The following is an 18,699-nucleotide window of genomic DNA, read 5'->3' on the forward strand; positions in this document are numbered from 1 at the left end:
ATTAAAAATATATTCTGAGTTACCTTTTACTCACATAGAAAGATAATGAAAGGGAAATGTACTCATTTGGAAGAATGAATAACATTCATATTAAGATACATTAAAATCTGAGAAACCTGATAGTCAAATGTTTTCCGACTACGATGTTCCTATGACACACTACAAACAATAACTTAGCCTAGTTTTTGACTGTTTTCTTTAGAGGATGCATGATTCTAAAACTTCTTCCCTTCATATTTAAAATTAAACCTATTCTTTCTTACTCCAAGACAGTGGCACATATTAGTACACAATGCAGACTAGGCTTAAGTGCTAAAACACTTCTTTTAATTCCTGAAGCAGAAAATCATTGACTGATAAGAATTTATTTTTTTCAAGGCTTCCTAACATCCCTCCTCAAATTTTTGCCCAAAGTCATTAAGTGTAGAATCTTTATTATGGCAGTATTACAATATCAAATGCTTAATCAGATTTTATTAGTGTATATCCACAGACTGGTTATTCAAGGATCTTTGACAGTCATGTGTGGAGTGAAGAAAAAAATATATCAGCTTGCAAAGTTCTGCAGAAGGAACTGCCAACATAAAGTGACTTATACCTGGACATGCTGGGCAAAGCAGAAAGAGAGTTTTCTTTGAGAAGGGGTGTTTAGGTGTCAGACATGGTCTTAGCAATGTGAGTTTTTACATTACACCATTTCTGTAACACCAATTTTCTCACCAAGCACACAAAGGTCTATTTATAGGTCAATATTCAGAAGGAAGAATAAGAATTTAAACAATTTTCTTTTCTTAGTGGAGAGAATAAAAAGTTAAAAAGACCTGAGGTCTCTTTTAACTTATGTGTTTAAGGGTTACCAAGGTTTTCACCTACTACTTAGTCAAGTGGAGTATCAGAGACTGGTCTCCCCCAAATATTCCTGATGACCCATGATTTGAGGCACGCAAAGCATGAAAAGGCCTGCTCCTGATCCCCTCAATACAACAAATAATTTAAAAAATTCGATTGACTCTGGAAAAAAAGAAAAGAAAGATTTGGGGTAGTGGTGAAGGAGATCTACTACTGAAATCACTGAATTAGATTAAAAAGGGATCAAAGCCTACCTAGGTAGTAGTCCTCAGAAGTTAGGATACTGGCATTAAGGCTAAAGTAACACTAGCCAAAAGGAAAAGAGAAAGAGGGGAAGTAGGAAACATTCTGACACATACACAGAAACAATCATGGAAGGGTAAGCCAAAGCTTTAAAAAAATGATGAGGGGAATTCAGAAATTTAAGCATAGGTTTCACAAAAATTAAGAGTAACATGAATCAATTAATAGCTAATTTTGAGTTAATTGGTAGGTACCTCTGATACCTTGGCTGTAAAAGGCAAGTCTTTGACAATCACTGGTGATGATTACTGAAACCTATTTAAAACAGGTTCAAATATTTCGATATATGGTGAAAAAATAAAAAGGTTGATTATAACTTGATATATGAAAATAAAACATAAACTGGCTTCTTTAAAAGAGTTAATGATTTAGTTAATCTTATTTGCTGGCCTTAGTTAATTTTATTTGCTGACATCTTTTCTTGACTATATAATGACATAATACCCTTCATCCTTTGGCTTTTAACTTTACAACATGATCACGTGTAAGTGACCATTTTTGCTTTATCAGCTTCACTTAATTTTCTCAGGGTTCTTCTCCCCCACCCCCTCTGCCCAGTCCTTTTTAAATCTTTTGTTACTTATTTTTTTCAAATTAAAATTCTCTTTTTATTAACAATTATTATGGTTATCACTCTTCTTTTTTTTTTTTTACTTATTCTTTTTTTGATGTGCTTGCTTATGTTAGTTGTTTTTGGGGTGTGTGTGTGTGTGCGCGTGTGTGCGTGTGTGTGTACGTGCGCACGCACATGTGCTGGTCCTGGGGCTTGAACTTGGGATGTGGGTTTTGTCTCTGAGTTTCTTTTGCTCAAGGTTAGTGTTCTACCACTTGAGCCATATTAAAGCCTTTTTTGGTGATTAATTGGAGATAAGAATCTCATGAACTTTCTTGCCTGGGTCAATTTCAAATTGTGATCTTCAGATCTTGGTCTCCTGAGCAGCTAGGATTACAGGAGAGAGCTACCAGTGCTGGGCTGCGCAATTTTTATAAAGGAAAGCAATGGAGCTATATTGAACTTAGGTATGAGGCTTTTATACTGGACTACAAACTTTAAATAAAAAAGTGGATTTTTTTCTTCCCAAATTACTCTTGAATTATGTCCTTACAAAGGTAGTCATGGGAAGGCATACAGGCATACAGTTGAACAACTGAGTAGGTCACTAGTTTCTTTTGCTGGCTTTCTTATGAAGCTGTTGACTTGAATTTAGGATAATATTGTATAAAGGTATGTATTATATATTTTATATACTAGAATTTTTTTAAGTTTAGAGATACATAGGAGGTAAGTAGAAATTGAAGGAATTGGATTTTCAATTCAATAAGACTACGTACTCTAGGGTATATACTAAAAAAACACAGCTCAGGCAAAATCTCCAGCAACCGTACTTGCTATCACCATTCTCTATTTTATCTTGTTCTCTTCCTTTCTTTGTCTCTCTCTCTCTCTTATTGGCTGAATCTGCACCATTTAAGCATACGTATGATGAAAAGTTTAAACACAGTAGTAAGACTATGTACCTCTTAAGAGAGGAAATGAATTCTGAAGATAAAGATTTATACAGTGCCTATATTTATGTACAGAAATGATAATTACAGCTGAAAAGAGAACACAGTAGCTACAAAAGTTAAAGGAAGAAACCAAAAGAGGGGCAAACAGCTAAAATAAGGGCTCAGAAAATGGCATGGGGAATCAGGAGTTAAAAGTTGTAGAATTTGGTCTTAGTGCCCAAGGTTAACTTTCAAGAAGCAGCTTTGGTGGAAATCACAAGTAGAAAGAGCTGAGACAGTTCAGGATAAATAGTCTTAGCATAATGGAATCAGTAGAAGAGGGGAAGATTGAAAGAGAAATAAGAAAAATAAACACACAGGATTCCTTATTGATTTTGTATTTTCTTTCAAGCACAAGAAACTTCTTTAGAAGTTAAAAGAGGAAACCAGAATACAGTAAGACATTAAAAAATGTAGTAGTTGTGGTTAGCTAGGGTATATCACAGAGTAATTCTTCTATAGCAAATTTGGTCTGCAGTGCTATTGTTTAAATAATATAAAATAAAAATAGAATATGATAATAAAATAAAAAGTCCCAAAGAGCCACCTAGAATATCCATGGCATCCTTAGTGAGTTCAGCATTTTTTCACAGTCCTTCCTAAATCAATCTGCCTTCATATATTTCTCATTTTTATTCATCACAGTTCATATTACCTCTCAATCAAGAGGTAGAAAAGGTTACCAAGTTAAACCTCCTGTTCAATGCTGCAACACCCACAATGAAAGGATATTGTCCATTTTTCCAAGAACACATGAATGAGAAATTTCAACCATCACCCCCCTTCCAGGTGTAATTATTTTATTCTTGGATTTCATTTATCTCCTTGCCTCCATCTAGCCATTTCCATTCAAAGCAAATGCAAGCAGAAAAAAATGCTACCTCTTCCCCTAACACTCACATACTTTCAAAGAGGCACAGATTTTCTACTTTGAAATGTTTTTTGGGGATATCACTTACTTCCATTTCTACCATTAATAAATACCAATCCACACTACGAAGTTTGTCTTTTCTTATACAACCTGATAACACTGCTAAGGATAATTTTCCTACTATTAAAATTTCTAGTATATACTTCCTATACTGAAAAAACTACAGGTTCTCACATTTGTCTTAATTTGAAAAGCTTAATTCTCTTTTTAGCTTTCACAAGGACTTTTACACTCTGGCCCTTGCCCTGTCTGTCTCTAACAAAGAAGCCCTGTTCAACTTTGCTGACAACTCTCTCATTCCCAGTTTTCATTTCTCCATGCCATTTAATTCTAGAAAAGACTGTTTTACACTTTCATTGGATTCTCAACAGCAGTTAGCACAACAATAAGCACATGGTAAAGTTAAGAAAATATTTGCTGACTGGTTTGTCAGAGTGCTTTTTATTTTTCTCAGTGAAATCACATTTTGAATACATTCCTGTTATTTATATTAAGTTTCTGTCTCAATGACCTCTTCTGCCCATTTTGTATGTGCAAAAATCCCACTTACCCTTCAAACCTCAGCTGAAACACTTACTCTCAGAAAGTCTTCCCTGATTATCCTAGTCAAAATGAATTAGAGCCAACCAGTTTCCTCTAGCCTTTGCTAATGATATCATACAACTTTTTATCAGTTTGTCTTATAACATCTAGATTATAATTTTTTAAGAGGTAGAAAAAAAATCACCATATCTCATCCTCATCTTTATGTGTTTTCCCCTTCCCACAAACACTTCCCATAGTGCCTAACATTGCGCCTTACATGAAATAGGTGATCAATAAATACTTGTGGAAGTGAATGGACTTTCTTCACCAAATTTTTCCCTAAATGAAAACAACAAATAAAACCAAATTAATAAGTAAAGCACCTTAATTGTGAGGTACTTTATTTAATGACCTATTATAATAATTCCAAAATTTATTAACATTTTCTGACTAGGTAAAGTCTAACCCAAAGGTAAAACAATAAATTCCATGATTTTTCAAGGTTTTCACAGTGATAATCATTCATTTAAGCTGCCTTCCTCCTGAAAGCAATGGGAATGATATGATTAAATATAAATATACCCTAGAGGTATATATTCTAGATATCTAAAACATGTGTATTTTTCAAATCATATGATGAGTTTAACAGGTCATCCCAAAGTAATATTCAAACTTCAGCATACACATGATACATTGTATGTTAAGAGTTTGGTTAACTTTTATTTTGGCCATTATTTTTATAATAAGCCAAGGCATATAAATACTTTGTAGCTTGTAACTCAATAACTGAACTAAAACTGATGAACAATTTTGCTATTTCTATGAAAGTTTTCCAAAGCAAAAGTGCTTTTCTAACATAAAATGTATTCATCTAGGACCAATCAAGACTCCCGGAATCTGAATATAGTCAGAGTTCTCTCATTTACTACTTATCTAAGTTTGAATAAGCAGTTAACCTCTCTGACATAAAATTATAGTACCTGGTTTACTAACTTGTATGGATTTATATGAAGCTTAAAAAGGTGGCACACAGATAAAACAAAATGCTACCATACCTCACATCTTTATATAATTTGTCTATAAATTTTTTTCTTGAAAACTTGATAAAATGATCTGGGCTTATTGTTTTCTTGGGCAAGAAGAAAGTTAACTATTCCTTCATTTTATTTAATGATTATCTACATTATTCAGTTTTTCTTTTGGTAAGGACAATATTTTCTAAGAAATTCTTTTTGTTTAAAATTTCAAACTTTTAGTATAAAGTTGTTCCTAGTGTTCCTGTAATGATTTTGTTATTTATTTTTCAATTTCTAAGTTATGAAATTACAGGCATTTGAATTTTTATTTTATTCTGATTTATATACAAAATTTAAGTAAAAATTTCAATAGAAAATTTAAAATAACTGGCAATAATATAGAAAAAAAGTGATTTTTGTATTATACTTTCTTTAAATACATAAATGTTATTTGAATGTCAGTTTACTTGTGGGTTTGGAATGAGATACTGACCAGGAACGTCTCAAGCTTTTCTATAACCTAATCATGAGATTACTTAAAACAAACAAAAAACAACTGTTTTTATAACAATTTTTCCTTCCTAAAAGATTAATACTAATAATCAAGTGGCATATGGTAGATCATTTCTGAAGTACTATTCCAACCTCCCTTCACCCTTTACATATTTCATCTGCAGAAATTTCAGTCAGCCTGTGATTAGGAGGGAAAAAAAGTTTCCATTAGGACAAATAAGACTATTCTACTATCACATATACAGAAAGGAAAATCTAGATATGAATTATAACAGAGGAGTTTTAAAAGAGAAAAGATCTTCCAGGACAAACTTCCATAAAGACTTGCTTGGACCCCAATGGCATTTAAGTACTCCTATAATTACCAGAAATATCACAAACATAATTAGGTTTCAGTGGAAACTCAAGTAGGGCTTAAGATTTTATTTTATATTTTGTATTTTCAGGAATAAAAGTAGAAGAATAAAAATCCACCAAGAAGTTACGCCTAAAGACATATATCTTAAACTAAAATAAAAATTTGATAAAAGGAACTTCTTTTCTTGTGATTTATTCTTGCTATGCTACCAATTCACACTGACAGAAAAGGGCTTTGAGCAAACAATGCTATATATCCAGAAAGGCAACAGTTTGCTTATCAATGATCTCTAACTTTCACATACACTGTGCCTATTCTTGTTCCTATATCCCTTAAATACTTTGCTTGATAAAAATTGTTAAGAATAGGAAAGAAATAAATACAAAAGGATTAATTAAGCTTCAAAAGATTAACTAAATAATAATTAAAAATATAATAGTTCATAATGTGAAATCTTTTAAGTAGTAACAACATGCAACTAGTTATCTGGTATTTCAATACCAGATAACTCAAAAGAACAAGGTTTCAAGATTTCACCAACTCAAATGCATTTTTCAATAACATACCTCAGGAGGTTTGAATTCTTCAATTCCACCTTCCATTTTCTGTTTAAGTGCGCTATTTACTTGTTTAGCATTCTGAACCTTAAACAAAATAACCCAAAAGAAGAATCAAATTATATTCTCAGGTATATTTTTGAATATTCAATAAACAAAGGAGATATATCAAAACCATCTTACATTTTATTTCAGAAGAACACATAATTATCACATTTTAGATGTGATATGCAACTCATTCAATTAACGTGTCAATTAGTGCAAGCATTAATACACTAATAGATTTTGAATAAGACTCTGAATATCATAAATCATAGTCATTTTTTGGTGGTGCTGGGGGTGTTGAACCCTGGGCCTTACTATGACAAGCAAGAACTCACCACTGAGCTATAGCCTCAGCCCCAAAGAACAATTATTTCCATAAAAATAATTACAATGGTAGCTAATGTTTACTAAGTATAAAACATTATCCTTGGTATTTTGATTCTCAACAAACACACTGTGGGATAAGTACAACATATACAATCTTAAAAGTCATTATACTAGTTGAGTACCAGTGGCTCAAGCCTGTAAACCTACCTACATAGGAAGCTGAGATTGGAAAGGTCTTGGATGAATCTAGTCAGAAAAGTTTGTGAGGCCCTTTCTCAACCCACAGCTGGGTGTATTGGTGTATGCCTGTCATCCGAAACTATGAGGGAGACTGACTTCGGGAGGACAGCAGTGCCAGGCTAGTTGGGACAGAAAAGCCCATGAACTCCATCTCAACCAAGGGAAGATGGATGCTGTGGCATGTGTCTGTTATCCTAGCAATGATGGAAACCCTAAAATAGGTGACTCACAATCTAGATGCACACTAGACTAGAAACAAGACTCTATCTCAAAGAATAATCTGGGTAAATCAGGGCTAGAAGTGTGGCTCAGCAGTAGAGCACCCATCTAGCAAGCGCAAGACCTTGAGTTCAAACCCCAGTACTGCCAAAAAAAGCCATTATATTATGTAAAATCTGCAATAAAAAATATAGGTCTTATGAGGAAAAGGTGGTTGGGACATAACACTCAAAACCTTCATTATGACAAACATGAAAAGAAAGGAATTTAACAAAAAACAATAGTACAGTTTAACATATTGTAAACAGTTAAATTCATAAATGATACAGTAAAGATTGTACTTTACCTTGAAAAAGATCTGAAGGCTGCTTGCAGAAGTGGGCATCAAAATGGTTGCAGCTTATGAATTATTGTGAAGTGATAGAAGGAGGGTTACTTAAAATCAGATCCAAGTTATATATCAGACGTGTGTGGTTCACGACACACAGTGAATTCAGGCAGCTGATTCACATTTGAGGTGTGTGGGTATATATACTCAGGTCACTTGGGAACACTTTTTCACTGACAAAAATCATACTTAAGAACACACAAAATTTACACTATGCTCAAATTATTCTCTAGCATATCGAATGCCTTGGAACAAATTCATGTTTTCAAAGCAAGAGAATAGAACTGACACTGACTGTCTCTCAGTCTCTCCTATTTTTGCCCAGGCTGGCCCAAGATCACAATCTACCTATTTCTATTTCCCAAGGACCTATAATTAAAGGCATGACCACCATACCTGGTCTGACAGATTATTTCCCCCAGGCTGGCCTCAAACTGTGATTCTCCTGTCTCTACTTCCAGAGTAGATGGGGTTCCAAGTGTGGGCTATACTGCCTTGACTCTTACTTCTGTTAGAACCATTTTACCGGTGAGGAAGGTAAGGCATAGGTGAAAAAAAACAACAACTTTGCCAAGGCCATATATATAGAAGGTACAATCTCAATTTAAACCATATCATGATTTAATTAGTTAATTAATTAATTTTTTGTGGTACTAGGTTTGAACTCAGGGCCTTGTGCTATGGCATGTGATTTGCCAGTTGAATCACCTTCCTGGTCCTCAAGTTTTACAGTCTTGTTCTACTAGTGATACTATTAAGTGTCTACGTAGATTATTGTTTACTTTTTTCTTTTTTTTTCAGCATAGACAACTAAATATTTCTAAAGTTATTTGTAAATTTTTTTCCATTGGAGATAGATCTTAACATAGCTGAAACAGAAATCTAGAATGGTTTAAGGAATTAGTTGGCTATCTTAGAAACACATACAAATGTGAAGCCCTTGTTCTCAAGGTAGGACTAATGGGAAGATAAAGAAACATAAAGGTATGATAAAATGCTAAAACACTTAACATAGACTTCAGGGAAAAGAAAGAAAAATAGAATAAAAGTATATGTGTTGTTCGATGAGTGGTAGGCAATGTCCCAGAGGAGATGATACTCAAACCACGTTTTAATGGATTAGTAAGACTTAGGCAGGTGGGAGAGAAAATAAATTTCAGGCAGAATAACATTTAGAAAGAAACAAAGATGTTAGGGTATGAGTTAGAAGTTAGGCTTGGGTCAGATTAGAATTTGAATTTGACTACAGACTGAAGGAAGCCAAGGATTTTTACTCAAAGGAACTAAATCATATAATTGCCTTTTTGAAAGATAATTCCAACAGTAATGTGGAGAATAAAATGATGTGAAAGGAGGGATCAATTTAACAATCCAACTGAGAAATATTAAGTAATTAAGAAAACCTTCATTAAATCAGTAGGATCGGGTTGGGAGGGATGGTAGAGAATGATGAAAGAGGTGAAATCAATCAATATGTACTGTATACATTGATTTGTTGACTGGTAATCTTTTTGTACAACTATTATAGATAATAAAAATATAATTAAAACTGGACACTGGTGGCTCATACCTGTAATTCTAGCTACTTAGGAGGCTGAGATCTGAGGATAATGATTCAAAGCCAGCCGGAGCAGGAAACTCTGTGAGACTCAAATCTCCACTAAACTATTAAAAAAAAAAAAAAAAAAAAAAGCTGGAAGAGAAGCTATGGTTCAAGTGGAAGAGTGCTATCCATGAGAAGAAGAAGCTCAGGGACAGTATCCAGGTTCCTAAGTTCAAGCAACAGGACTGGTTACCCATTGGCGCCCCCCCCCCCCATAGATAGCTATCTATCTAAAATATGAAAAAAAAGCAGTAAAAATTAAGGAAAGATGGTACTCAAATGCAGCGATGAGTTAAAGAAATTTAAGACCACTTTGTAAATGCATGACTGCAGAGAATTAGGGTGAATCATGGATACATGGTCGGTTGAATAACTATGGCCCTATAGGAAATGGGAAAAATAGACCCAAGTATCATTTTTGTCATTGTATGTGAAAGGAATCTTAACAGATAAAAGTAGTAATAGCAAAATTTATGGAGCCTTTACTAAATTTATGCAGCCTTTACTATGTCACCTATCCAATGAATAACCAAAGCAGGAACACAAGCTTAATGTTTCTTTTGAAAAATCAATACAAACAATCCTTCAATATAGTGGTACTAAGGATGAAGTATGAATGCAGGTGATAGGCTCCATTTTATTCCTTTTTTTTTTTCAGAGCTGAGGACTGAACTTAGGGCCTTGCACTTGTCAGGCAAGTGCTTTTCCATTGAATTCTTAATCGCTATGTTTTTTTTTTTTTGGTTGGTTGTGGGGCTTGAACTCTGGGCCTGGGCACTGTCCCTGTACTCTTCAGTTCAAGGTGAGCGCTCTACCACTTGAGCCACAGCGCCACTTCCTATTCCTTCATTTTTTTGGGAACTTTCAAGACATTATTTTAGAAGTTTTTGTTTTTTTAAAAGAGAAGTGCTGTGGTTTGGAAGATAGGATCTGACTAAAGGTTAAGCACTCAATTCATATACACACACACTCTCTGTCTCTGTCTCTGTCTCTGTCTCTCTCTATATATAGAGAGAGGGATAGTAGATAGTAGATAGTAGATAGTGTGGGTTGGTTGTTATAGACTAAGAAAGTAAAGATTTAGAAGAACACAGATATAAGGGATAAGGAAAAAAATGACAAAATTATATAAGTATGAGTAGGAAGGGGGCAGAAGAATGGTAATAGGTAGGTAGGGTGAATATGGTCAAGACACTTTGCACGTATGTGTGAAAAGGGAGAAAGGAAACTTGATGAGATTGGATTGGGAAGATGGTTACATAATTGTAACCACCAATCATGATGATGATACTCTTAACTATACTGTTGCTACTACTACTAAACAGCAGTAATTATTCATAGAGCATTCAAAATGTGCCAAATACTGGTAAATAAACTATATGTATCACCACAAATAACTACCAACAATCTGCAAGTGAAGTGATGATTATTCCAATTTCATAGGCAGAAATTGATGCTTTGTAAGCTTATAGAATTTAAGATGACAGAGCTAATACATAGAAATGCTGGCATTCAAGTCCAGTATCTAATATTTGTATAAAAGAAACTAGTTTTTTGGTCAGTCATGGGACTTGAACTCAGGGCCTGGGTGCTGAAGATAAATTCTTCTTTTTTGTCTTTTTTTTTTGGTCGGTTGTGGGGCTTGAACTCTGGGCCTGGGCGCTGTCCCTCAGCATTTCAGCTCAAGACTAGCCTTCTATCACTTGAGTCACAGCACCACTTCTGGTTTTTCTGAATGGTTTATTGGAGATAAGAGTCTCACAGACTTTCCTCCTTGGGCTGGCTTTGAACCACAATCCTCAGATCTCAGCCTCCTGAGTAGCTAGGATTATAGGCATGAGCCACTGGGGCCACCCACCTTGAAGATAAACTCTTAAAAGAATGAAAATGAGCTAGAGAAGTGTAGCTTAATGGTAGGGCTTGCCAACCATAGTACAAAACCCTGGGTTCAATCCAAGCACCACATAAAAACAATATACATTTTTATAAAATACCTGACGTTTTAGAGAGATCAACTCCATATCCAGTTGCCGCAGGATGGTGTTGGCTGCATTGGGGCTACAGGAAACAGCTACTACATCTTCTTGGGTTAAATACATGCCTTTTGGAGGACGGCACTTAGAACGTTGAGAATGATGGCGATGTTGTAAACTCTGATACTCTCTCCTTCCAAGGCCAATTTTGCTAGTTTGGACAGGTTGTTCAGTATTACCCTAAGAGAATGAAGATAGCATATTTGGTCCTTTCATGTTTGTAAGTGTATATTATCTGAAAAATGCTTCCAATCAATTATATTATGTATAGACTCAAATGAGCACACATGCACGCACACACACAGTCATATATACACACACACACACTCCAACCATTCACTAGTTGATGGGGAAGATACAGCATAATACCAAAATATATTTTTGGTTAATCATTCAATCATATGTTTGGTTTCTAGACCCTTTGGACTATAAATAAATTAAATAGTAAGATTCTATTCCTCTGTGCTTCAAGATGGGATATAGTTTCCCTAAATAGTAAAGGGCAAAGAAACTAACTCCTCAAACTACAATTTATTATGTACAAATTTTTTAAAAAAGATAAGAAAGAAGTCAGGTGCTGGTGGTTCATGCCTGTAATCCTGGCTACTCAACAGGTTGAGATCTGAGGATTGAAGTTCAAAGCCAGCATTGGCAGGAAAATGCACGAGGCCCTTATCGACAATTAAGCAGGAAATGGAAGTGTGGCTCAAGTGGCAGAGCACCATCTTGAGTGAAAAAAACTAAGTAAGAGTGCAAGGCCTGGAGTTCAAGGCCCTCGTACTGTCCCCTAAAAAGATAAAGAAAAAAGGGATTAATTAGAAATTACATGTAGCAGTTTAGGCATCTGGTAAAAAAGAGGACACATTTTACTTTTAGAATTATTGAAGAAGAATTATGTCTCTAAAGTTTTAAAAAGTAGAAGCAGAGCAGTGGTGACTAAAATATGTAATCCTAGCTACTCAAGAGGCTGAGGTTTTAAGTACTCTCAAGCAGGCAGACTTGGTTTCCAAAATAAAAATCAAAAAGCAGGGCTGACTTATGTAACTGTAACCCCTTTGTACATCAACTTTACAATAAAATTAAATAAAAACAAAAAGCAGGGTTAGACATGTGGTTTAAGCAGTAGAGTGTCAGCTGATAAATTAAGCTGAGCAAGTGGGTCCTGAGTTTACACTCCCAGAATCACAAGAAAAAGATACAAGACTAAAACAAAAGAAAAAAATGTACAGAAGTCAACTGATACTATTTCTAAATTCCAAATTCATGAATAAAATATCAATTTATGCCTCACTGAAGATTCTAAGAATAATGACCATGAAATATTAAGTAGTATAGCATTATTACTTGCAATAGTATTCTTTGCTTCTGAGAGAAGAATTTATTAAAACCTTTTTCATCTATTAGGTAGAAGTTTATCACTGAACAGATTTAATAATGCAATTCTTTAATAACTGAGTAAAATTATGAAACAATTTTCTAATAGAGCATAATTTATTTTATTACTTAAAATTCAATACCCCAAATACAATACCCCTCTTAGTGTTAGCACCCTGAAAGGTGCTGGATTCTGTATTCTTAAAACTCTTAAAATTTGGGACTGGGAAGGTGGCTCAGTGGTAGAGTGCTTGCCTTGCATGAGGCACCTGAAGTCATGGGTTTGATTCCTCAGTACCACATAAACAGAAAATGCTGGAAGTGGTGCTGTGGCTCCAGTGGTAGAGCACTAGCCTTGAGCTGAAGAGCTGAGGGACAGTGCCCAGGCCCAGAGTTCAGGCCACACGACCAGACCAAAAAAACAAAAAACCCAAAAAACTCTTAAAATTTGTTTGAGCTGGCAGGGAAGTAAGGAAATTCCTCGGAGGCCAGAAATGATGGGAAAGCAGTAACCAAAAGGAATAAGCAAGTATTCAGGAGCTAGCATTTGTCTAAAAAGCTACAGGCAGGCTTCAATGGATAATTGGAAAATAGACAAATAGACAAAGCCCGAATGCTGGAAGAGAAACTTCATCATTGCGTGAAGTAGACAAAAAGTATCCTAGCTCAGCAGATGGAAAGGATGAGAGATTCATGCCTCTTTCACTCTTGGCTTGGTGGAAAAAACAGAAAAATTCGAAAATCTCTCTTGAGAATCCCTAACAACTAGATTGACTTCAGGCAAGTTAAAGGCCTAAATTTATATCATCTCTCTGGCCAAAAAGCCTCAAACCAAAATTTGTTTAAACTATCTCAGGTTGGAAGTACCTATAGACAAATGCAAATGCCCTATAGATTATATTTTAAAATCATACTTCATAAATGTGTTTATGACCAACAGATTCTTGACTAAATGAACTGCTAAAGGATGTCTTTCAGAAAACAGGCAAATATTTTCAAAGAAAAGATATGGTCAATAAAGAATGCTATAAATCCTAATAAACATTGGCTATATGTTAACTGGAAAGATTAAAAAAATTGTATGTTCCTCCCCCACAGTATAACCCCTGCTTTCACTGTATTTGATGTTGGTATAATTTGTGGAGGGGAAGGGGAAAAACCAATTGTTTAAATACGATACAGGTGTACCCATTGCAACAATGAGATGTACAAGCTGTTATGTCAAAAACGAACTTTACAACTTTCGTGCAGGGGGGGGAGACTTGGGGGAGGGTAAGGGGAAAAGGGGAAACAAAGGAGGAGGCTACAATGCTTGATAAGAAATGTACTCATTATATTGCCCATGTAATTGTAACTCCTCCTCTGTACAGTATTTTCACAATAAAAAAAAAATAAAAGAAAGATTAAAAAAAACCCAGGATGTTACTGTGGTCAAAATACTATGCAAATCAGGAGAATAGTAGAGTCAAAGCATTCTAAGGGCTCTAAAGTAATCAGAAAGTTATTGCTGCTAGGTGCTGATGGCTCATACCTGCAAATCTAGTTATTTAGGAGCCAGCTAAAGCCAGTCGGGGCAGAAAAAGTCTGTAAGACTTTATTTACAATTAGCCAGTAAAAAAGATGGACTTAAAGTATGGCTCAAATGGTAGAACACCAACCATGAGCAAGCTAGCTGAGCAAGTGAGGCCCTGAGGCCCCAATACTAGCCTCTCTCCCAATTAAAAAAATGACTGATCCTAATATTATACTGTAAATTAAATAGGATAGTTTCTCCCGACTACACAAATCAGAACAGAAATACAAGAGTATCACAAATCAGTAGAAAGTAAAATAATGGAATAAGAGATAAATTCCTAATCTCTCAACAACAAGCCATGAAGGGAAAGCTAGAGCATGAGAAAAAGTCAAATAGAAAGAAAATGTAAATAACAAAAATACAATCACATCACTGACAAAGATCAATATTACATGTGTTCAATTCTTCAGGTAAAATAAAATCTGAGCTATATGCTCCATATACACATACTTACAATGTGATGACACAGAAATGTAGAAATTTTAAGCAAGCTAATATATAAAATATTTACCAGGTAAATAATTAAAGATAAGATGATGGAGCTATGCCATTTTAGACAAAATAAGAAAAACTGACAACTGATGAAAGGGTTATCATATAGAGTAAAGGTTTCTAGATTTGTACATTCCTAATAACAATTGTTTTAAAGTATTAAAAGTATGTTTTTCAACAACTGGTTGAATAAAGTAACTGATAAGATAAACAGACTAAAAGAACAAAACTAGTAAGTAGCCAAATAGTTATAGATTTTAATTACAAAACAGACAAGCTTAAATTAATGGACACATAAAATCTTATAAATTCCACATTTTAGGTTTGGAGGCTTTAGCTTCTTAATGTTCCTACTCTTGAGATTCAAATGTCTATTTCCTCTCTTCTTGATTCTGGGCAAACTTTAGGGACTCATCTACATGCAGTAGAAACAGCACTGAATAATTCCCAAGGTTGAGCCAGAAATAGCTGGGTATATACCTTGTTATTGGAGGATTGACTGCTTGGAAGGAAGCTAGATATTCTGTCAAAGAACCAGATTATTCACAAGCCATGAACCAGTAGAACTATATGGAACTGTTCCAGATGACAGCTAGAATCAACTACCACAGTGAATGAATCAAAAGCAAGTAAGAAAAATATTGCTATTATAACTTCTACTCAATATTATACTGGCAATTCTGTTTCAATAGGGAAGAAAATAAAGGATAAATATGAAAAGAACAAAATTGTTTTTATTTTTAGGTATTAATATTTACAAAGGTATTAAAAATCATCTACAAACAAATTATACAAAGGTTTCATTTATCCCCTTTTTAAACACAGTCAATGGAACTCCAAGCAGGATTTTTGTAGGACTGTAATGAGTTTAAAAAGCAAAGGTTCAAGAATAGCTAAGGTATATATACTCGTTAAAAAACCTACTAAGTTGTGGAACTTGCTCTGACAGCTATCAAGACTTACAAGATAGCTGTAGTAACTGAGATGATGTGGGACTAAGACTAATTGACAAGAGAGTAGAGTCATGTATATACAGAAGTCTATATATGATAGATCTGGTATTGCAGACCAGTTGATAATTTTTTGTTCTTTTTTTGTTGGTCATGGGGCTTGAACTCAGAGCCTGGGCGCTATCCCTCAGCTCTTCAGCTCAAGGCTAGCTCTCTACCACTTGAGCCACAGTGCAACTTCCAGCTTTTTCTGCTTATATAGTGCTGAGAAATCGAACCCAGGGCCTCAGGCATGCAAGGCAAGCACTCTACCACTGAGCCACCTTCCCAGCCCTTGCAGACCAGTTGAAAGAGATGAGAACCACTTCCATATTAGAAAACAATAAAGTGAATTTCTACATAAAGCCCATGCAAACTTATTTACTACGACACCAATAACCTCTTAAAATTTTAAGAAAATACAAAATAATATGGAATTCTGAAGATGTACATGCTTTTGATGAAATAACTACTGGCCTGTAGAAGTAAATAGATAAATCATAAACTGCTGAAAGATCTTATCAGTACATTTAATCAAAGATAGCCAGGATACAAAGTAGCAGGTTATAAAATTAACCCCCCAAAATCAATGACTTTTCTATATGCCAACAATGAGAAAAGTGTGGCTGAAATTAGGAAAGCAACTCCATTTGTAATAGCCCCACAAAAAATAAAATACCTAGGAATTAACTTAACCAAAGAAGTGAAGGACCTCTATGATGAAAACTTTAAAATCTTGAAAAAGGAAATCAACACAGAACTTAAAAAATGGCAAAACCTCCCATGCTCCTGGATTGGCAAGATCAACATCGTGAAAATGGCAATACTTCCCAAGGCTATCTACAAATTCAACGCGATACCTATCAAAATTCCACCCTCATTCTTCAAGGAAATAGAGGAGGCAATCCAAAAATTCATATGGAACAATAAAAGACCCCGAATAGCAAAAACGCTCCTCAACGGAAAGAACACTGCTGGAGGAATATCAATACCAAATTTCAAACTCTACTATAAAGCCATAGTAATCAAAACAGCTTGGTATTGGCATAAGAACAGACCTCAGGACCAATGGAATAGAATTGAAAACCCAGAAATGAACCTACAGACCTATAGCCATCTAATCTTCGATAAGGAAGCTAAAACAATAGAATGGAAGAAAGACAGCCTCTTCAGTAAATGGTGCTGGCAAAATTGGTTAACTACATGTAGAAAACTAAAGCTAGATCCTTATATATCACCCTGCACCAGAATCAACTCCAAATGGATCAAAGACCTTGAACTCAAAGCAGACACTCTGAAAACATTACAGGATGGAATAGGAGAAACCCTAGGTCTCCTTGGCTCAGGCCGAAATTTTCTGAATAGAGACCCGGAAGCACAACAAATCAAAGAAAGGTTGGACAAATGGGATTGCATAAGATTGCAGAGCTTCTGCAGGGCAAATGACATAGCTGGCAAGATCAATAGAAAGCCCACCGATTGGGAGAAGATCTTTACTAGCCATACAACGGACAAGGGTCTCATATCTAAAATATACTTGGAACTCAAAAAATTAAACCCCCCAACAACAAATCCTCAAAGAAACAACTGCCCAATAAATAAGTGGGCGAAAGACTTAAAGAGAAGCTTCTCTGAAGAAGAAAGAAGGATGGCCAATAGACACATGAAGAAATGTTCAACATCCCTAGCCATAAAAGAAATGCAAATCAAAACAACATTGAGATATCACCTCACTCCAGTTAGAACAGCAAAAATCAAGAACTCTAACAACAACAGATGCTGGAGGGGATGTGGACAGAAAGGAACCTTACTTCATTGTTGGTGGGAATGTAAACTTGTTCAACCACTTTGGAAAGCAGTATGGAGGTTCCTCAAAAGACTTCACATAGATCTCCCCTATGATCCAGCAATCCCACTTTTGGGCATTTACCCAAATGTTTACAAACAAGACCACACTAAAGCTACCAGCACAACTATGTTTATTGCAGCATTATTTACCATAGCTAAGATATGGAACCAACCCAGATGCCCCTCAGTAGATGAATGGATCAAGAAAATGTGGTATATATACACAATGGAATTCTATGCCTCCATCAGAAAGAATGACATTTCCCCATTTGTTAGGAAATGGAAAGGTTTGGAAAAAATTATATTAAGTGAAGTAAGCCAGGCCCAAAGAAGCATAGGTCCCATGGTTTCCCTTATTTGCAATATCTAGTATAGGTATGAGTCAAGCAGAAAAGGCCAGATAATGTGATGTTAGGAAAATGAACCCTTAAATATGTATTTTAATGTTTTCGTTTCTTTCATGCATGTGTTTCTAATGCATTTATAAGATTATTTCTTTGTTGCTTTGTATGTCCCTCCCCCACAGTGTAACCCCCGCTTTCACTATATTTGATGTCAGTATAACATGTGGAGGAGATGGGGACAAACAAGTCGTTTAAGGATTCAGGTGGACCTGTTGCAACAATGAGAAGTACAAAATGTCATGTCAAAACCAGCTTTACAATTTTGGTGTGGGGGGGGAGGGGGGTATAATTGGGGGGATGGAGGGGGGTAAAATTGGGTGGGGGGAGGGGGGAGGCGGGGAAGGGAAGTGAAGGGTAAACAAAGGAGGAGGCTGCAATGCTTGGTAAGAAATGTATGCATTATCCTGCCCATGTAATTGTAGCCCCTCTGTACAGTATGTTCTCAAATAAAATAAAATACAATTTAAAAAAAAAAAAAAAAAAAGATAGCCAGGATACAAAAAGAAACCAGTACAAAAAAAATCTTTTCAATAGTTTTTATCTTTATGAAAATGACATTCA

At 35.1% G+C, this 18,699-nt stretch overlaps 1 protein-coding gene across 7 annotated transcripts in view; it reads right to left on the reverse strand.

The window, feature by feature from the left end:
* The window catches only part of Rcor3 (REST corepressor 3), a 52,273-nt gene that overhangs the window by 12,924 nt on the left and 20,650 nt on the right, over nucleotides 1-18,699 (reverse strand). For 6 of the 7 annotated variants that reach the window (XR_011376320.1, XM_070041565.1, XM_070041564.1 and 3 more), the window contains exons 8-9: nucleotides 11,417-11,635; nucleotides 6,610-6,687 (exon numbers count right to left, since the gene is read on the reverse strand). Coding sequence is in view for 6 of the 7 variants with exons in the window: in XM_070041565.1 (XP_069897666.1) it covers nucleotides 6,610-6,687; nucleotides 11,417-11,635 (297 nt within the window). In the remaining variant the exon portion in view is untranslated. Of the gene's footprint in view, nucleotides 1-4,433; nucleotides 4,496-6,609; nucleotides 6,688-11,416; nucleotides 11,636-18,699 lie in introns of all 7 variants that reach the window. The other variant, XM_070041568.1, reaches the window with a different exon arrangement.

The sequence above is a fragment of the Dipodomys merriami genome, unplaced genomic scaffold (assembly GCF_024711535.1).
Source record: "Dipodomys merriami isolate MVZ:Mamm:240054 unplaced genomic scaffold, mDipMer1.0.p SCAF_31, whole genome shotgun sequence".
NCBI lineage: Eukaryota > Metazoa > Chordata > Mammalia > Rodentia > Heteromyidae > Dipodomys > Dipodomys merriami.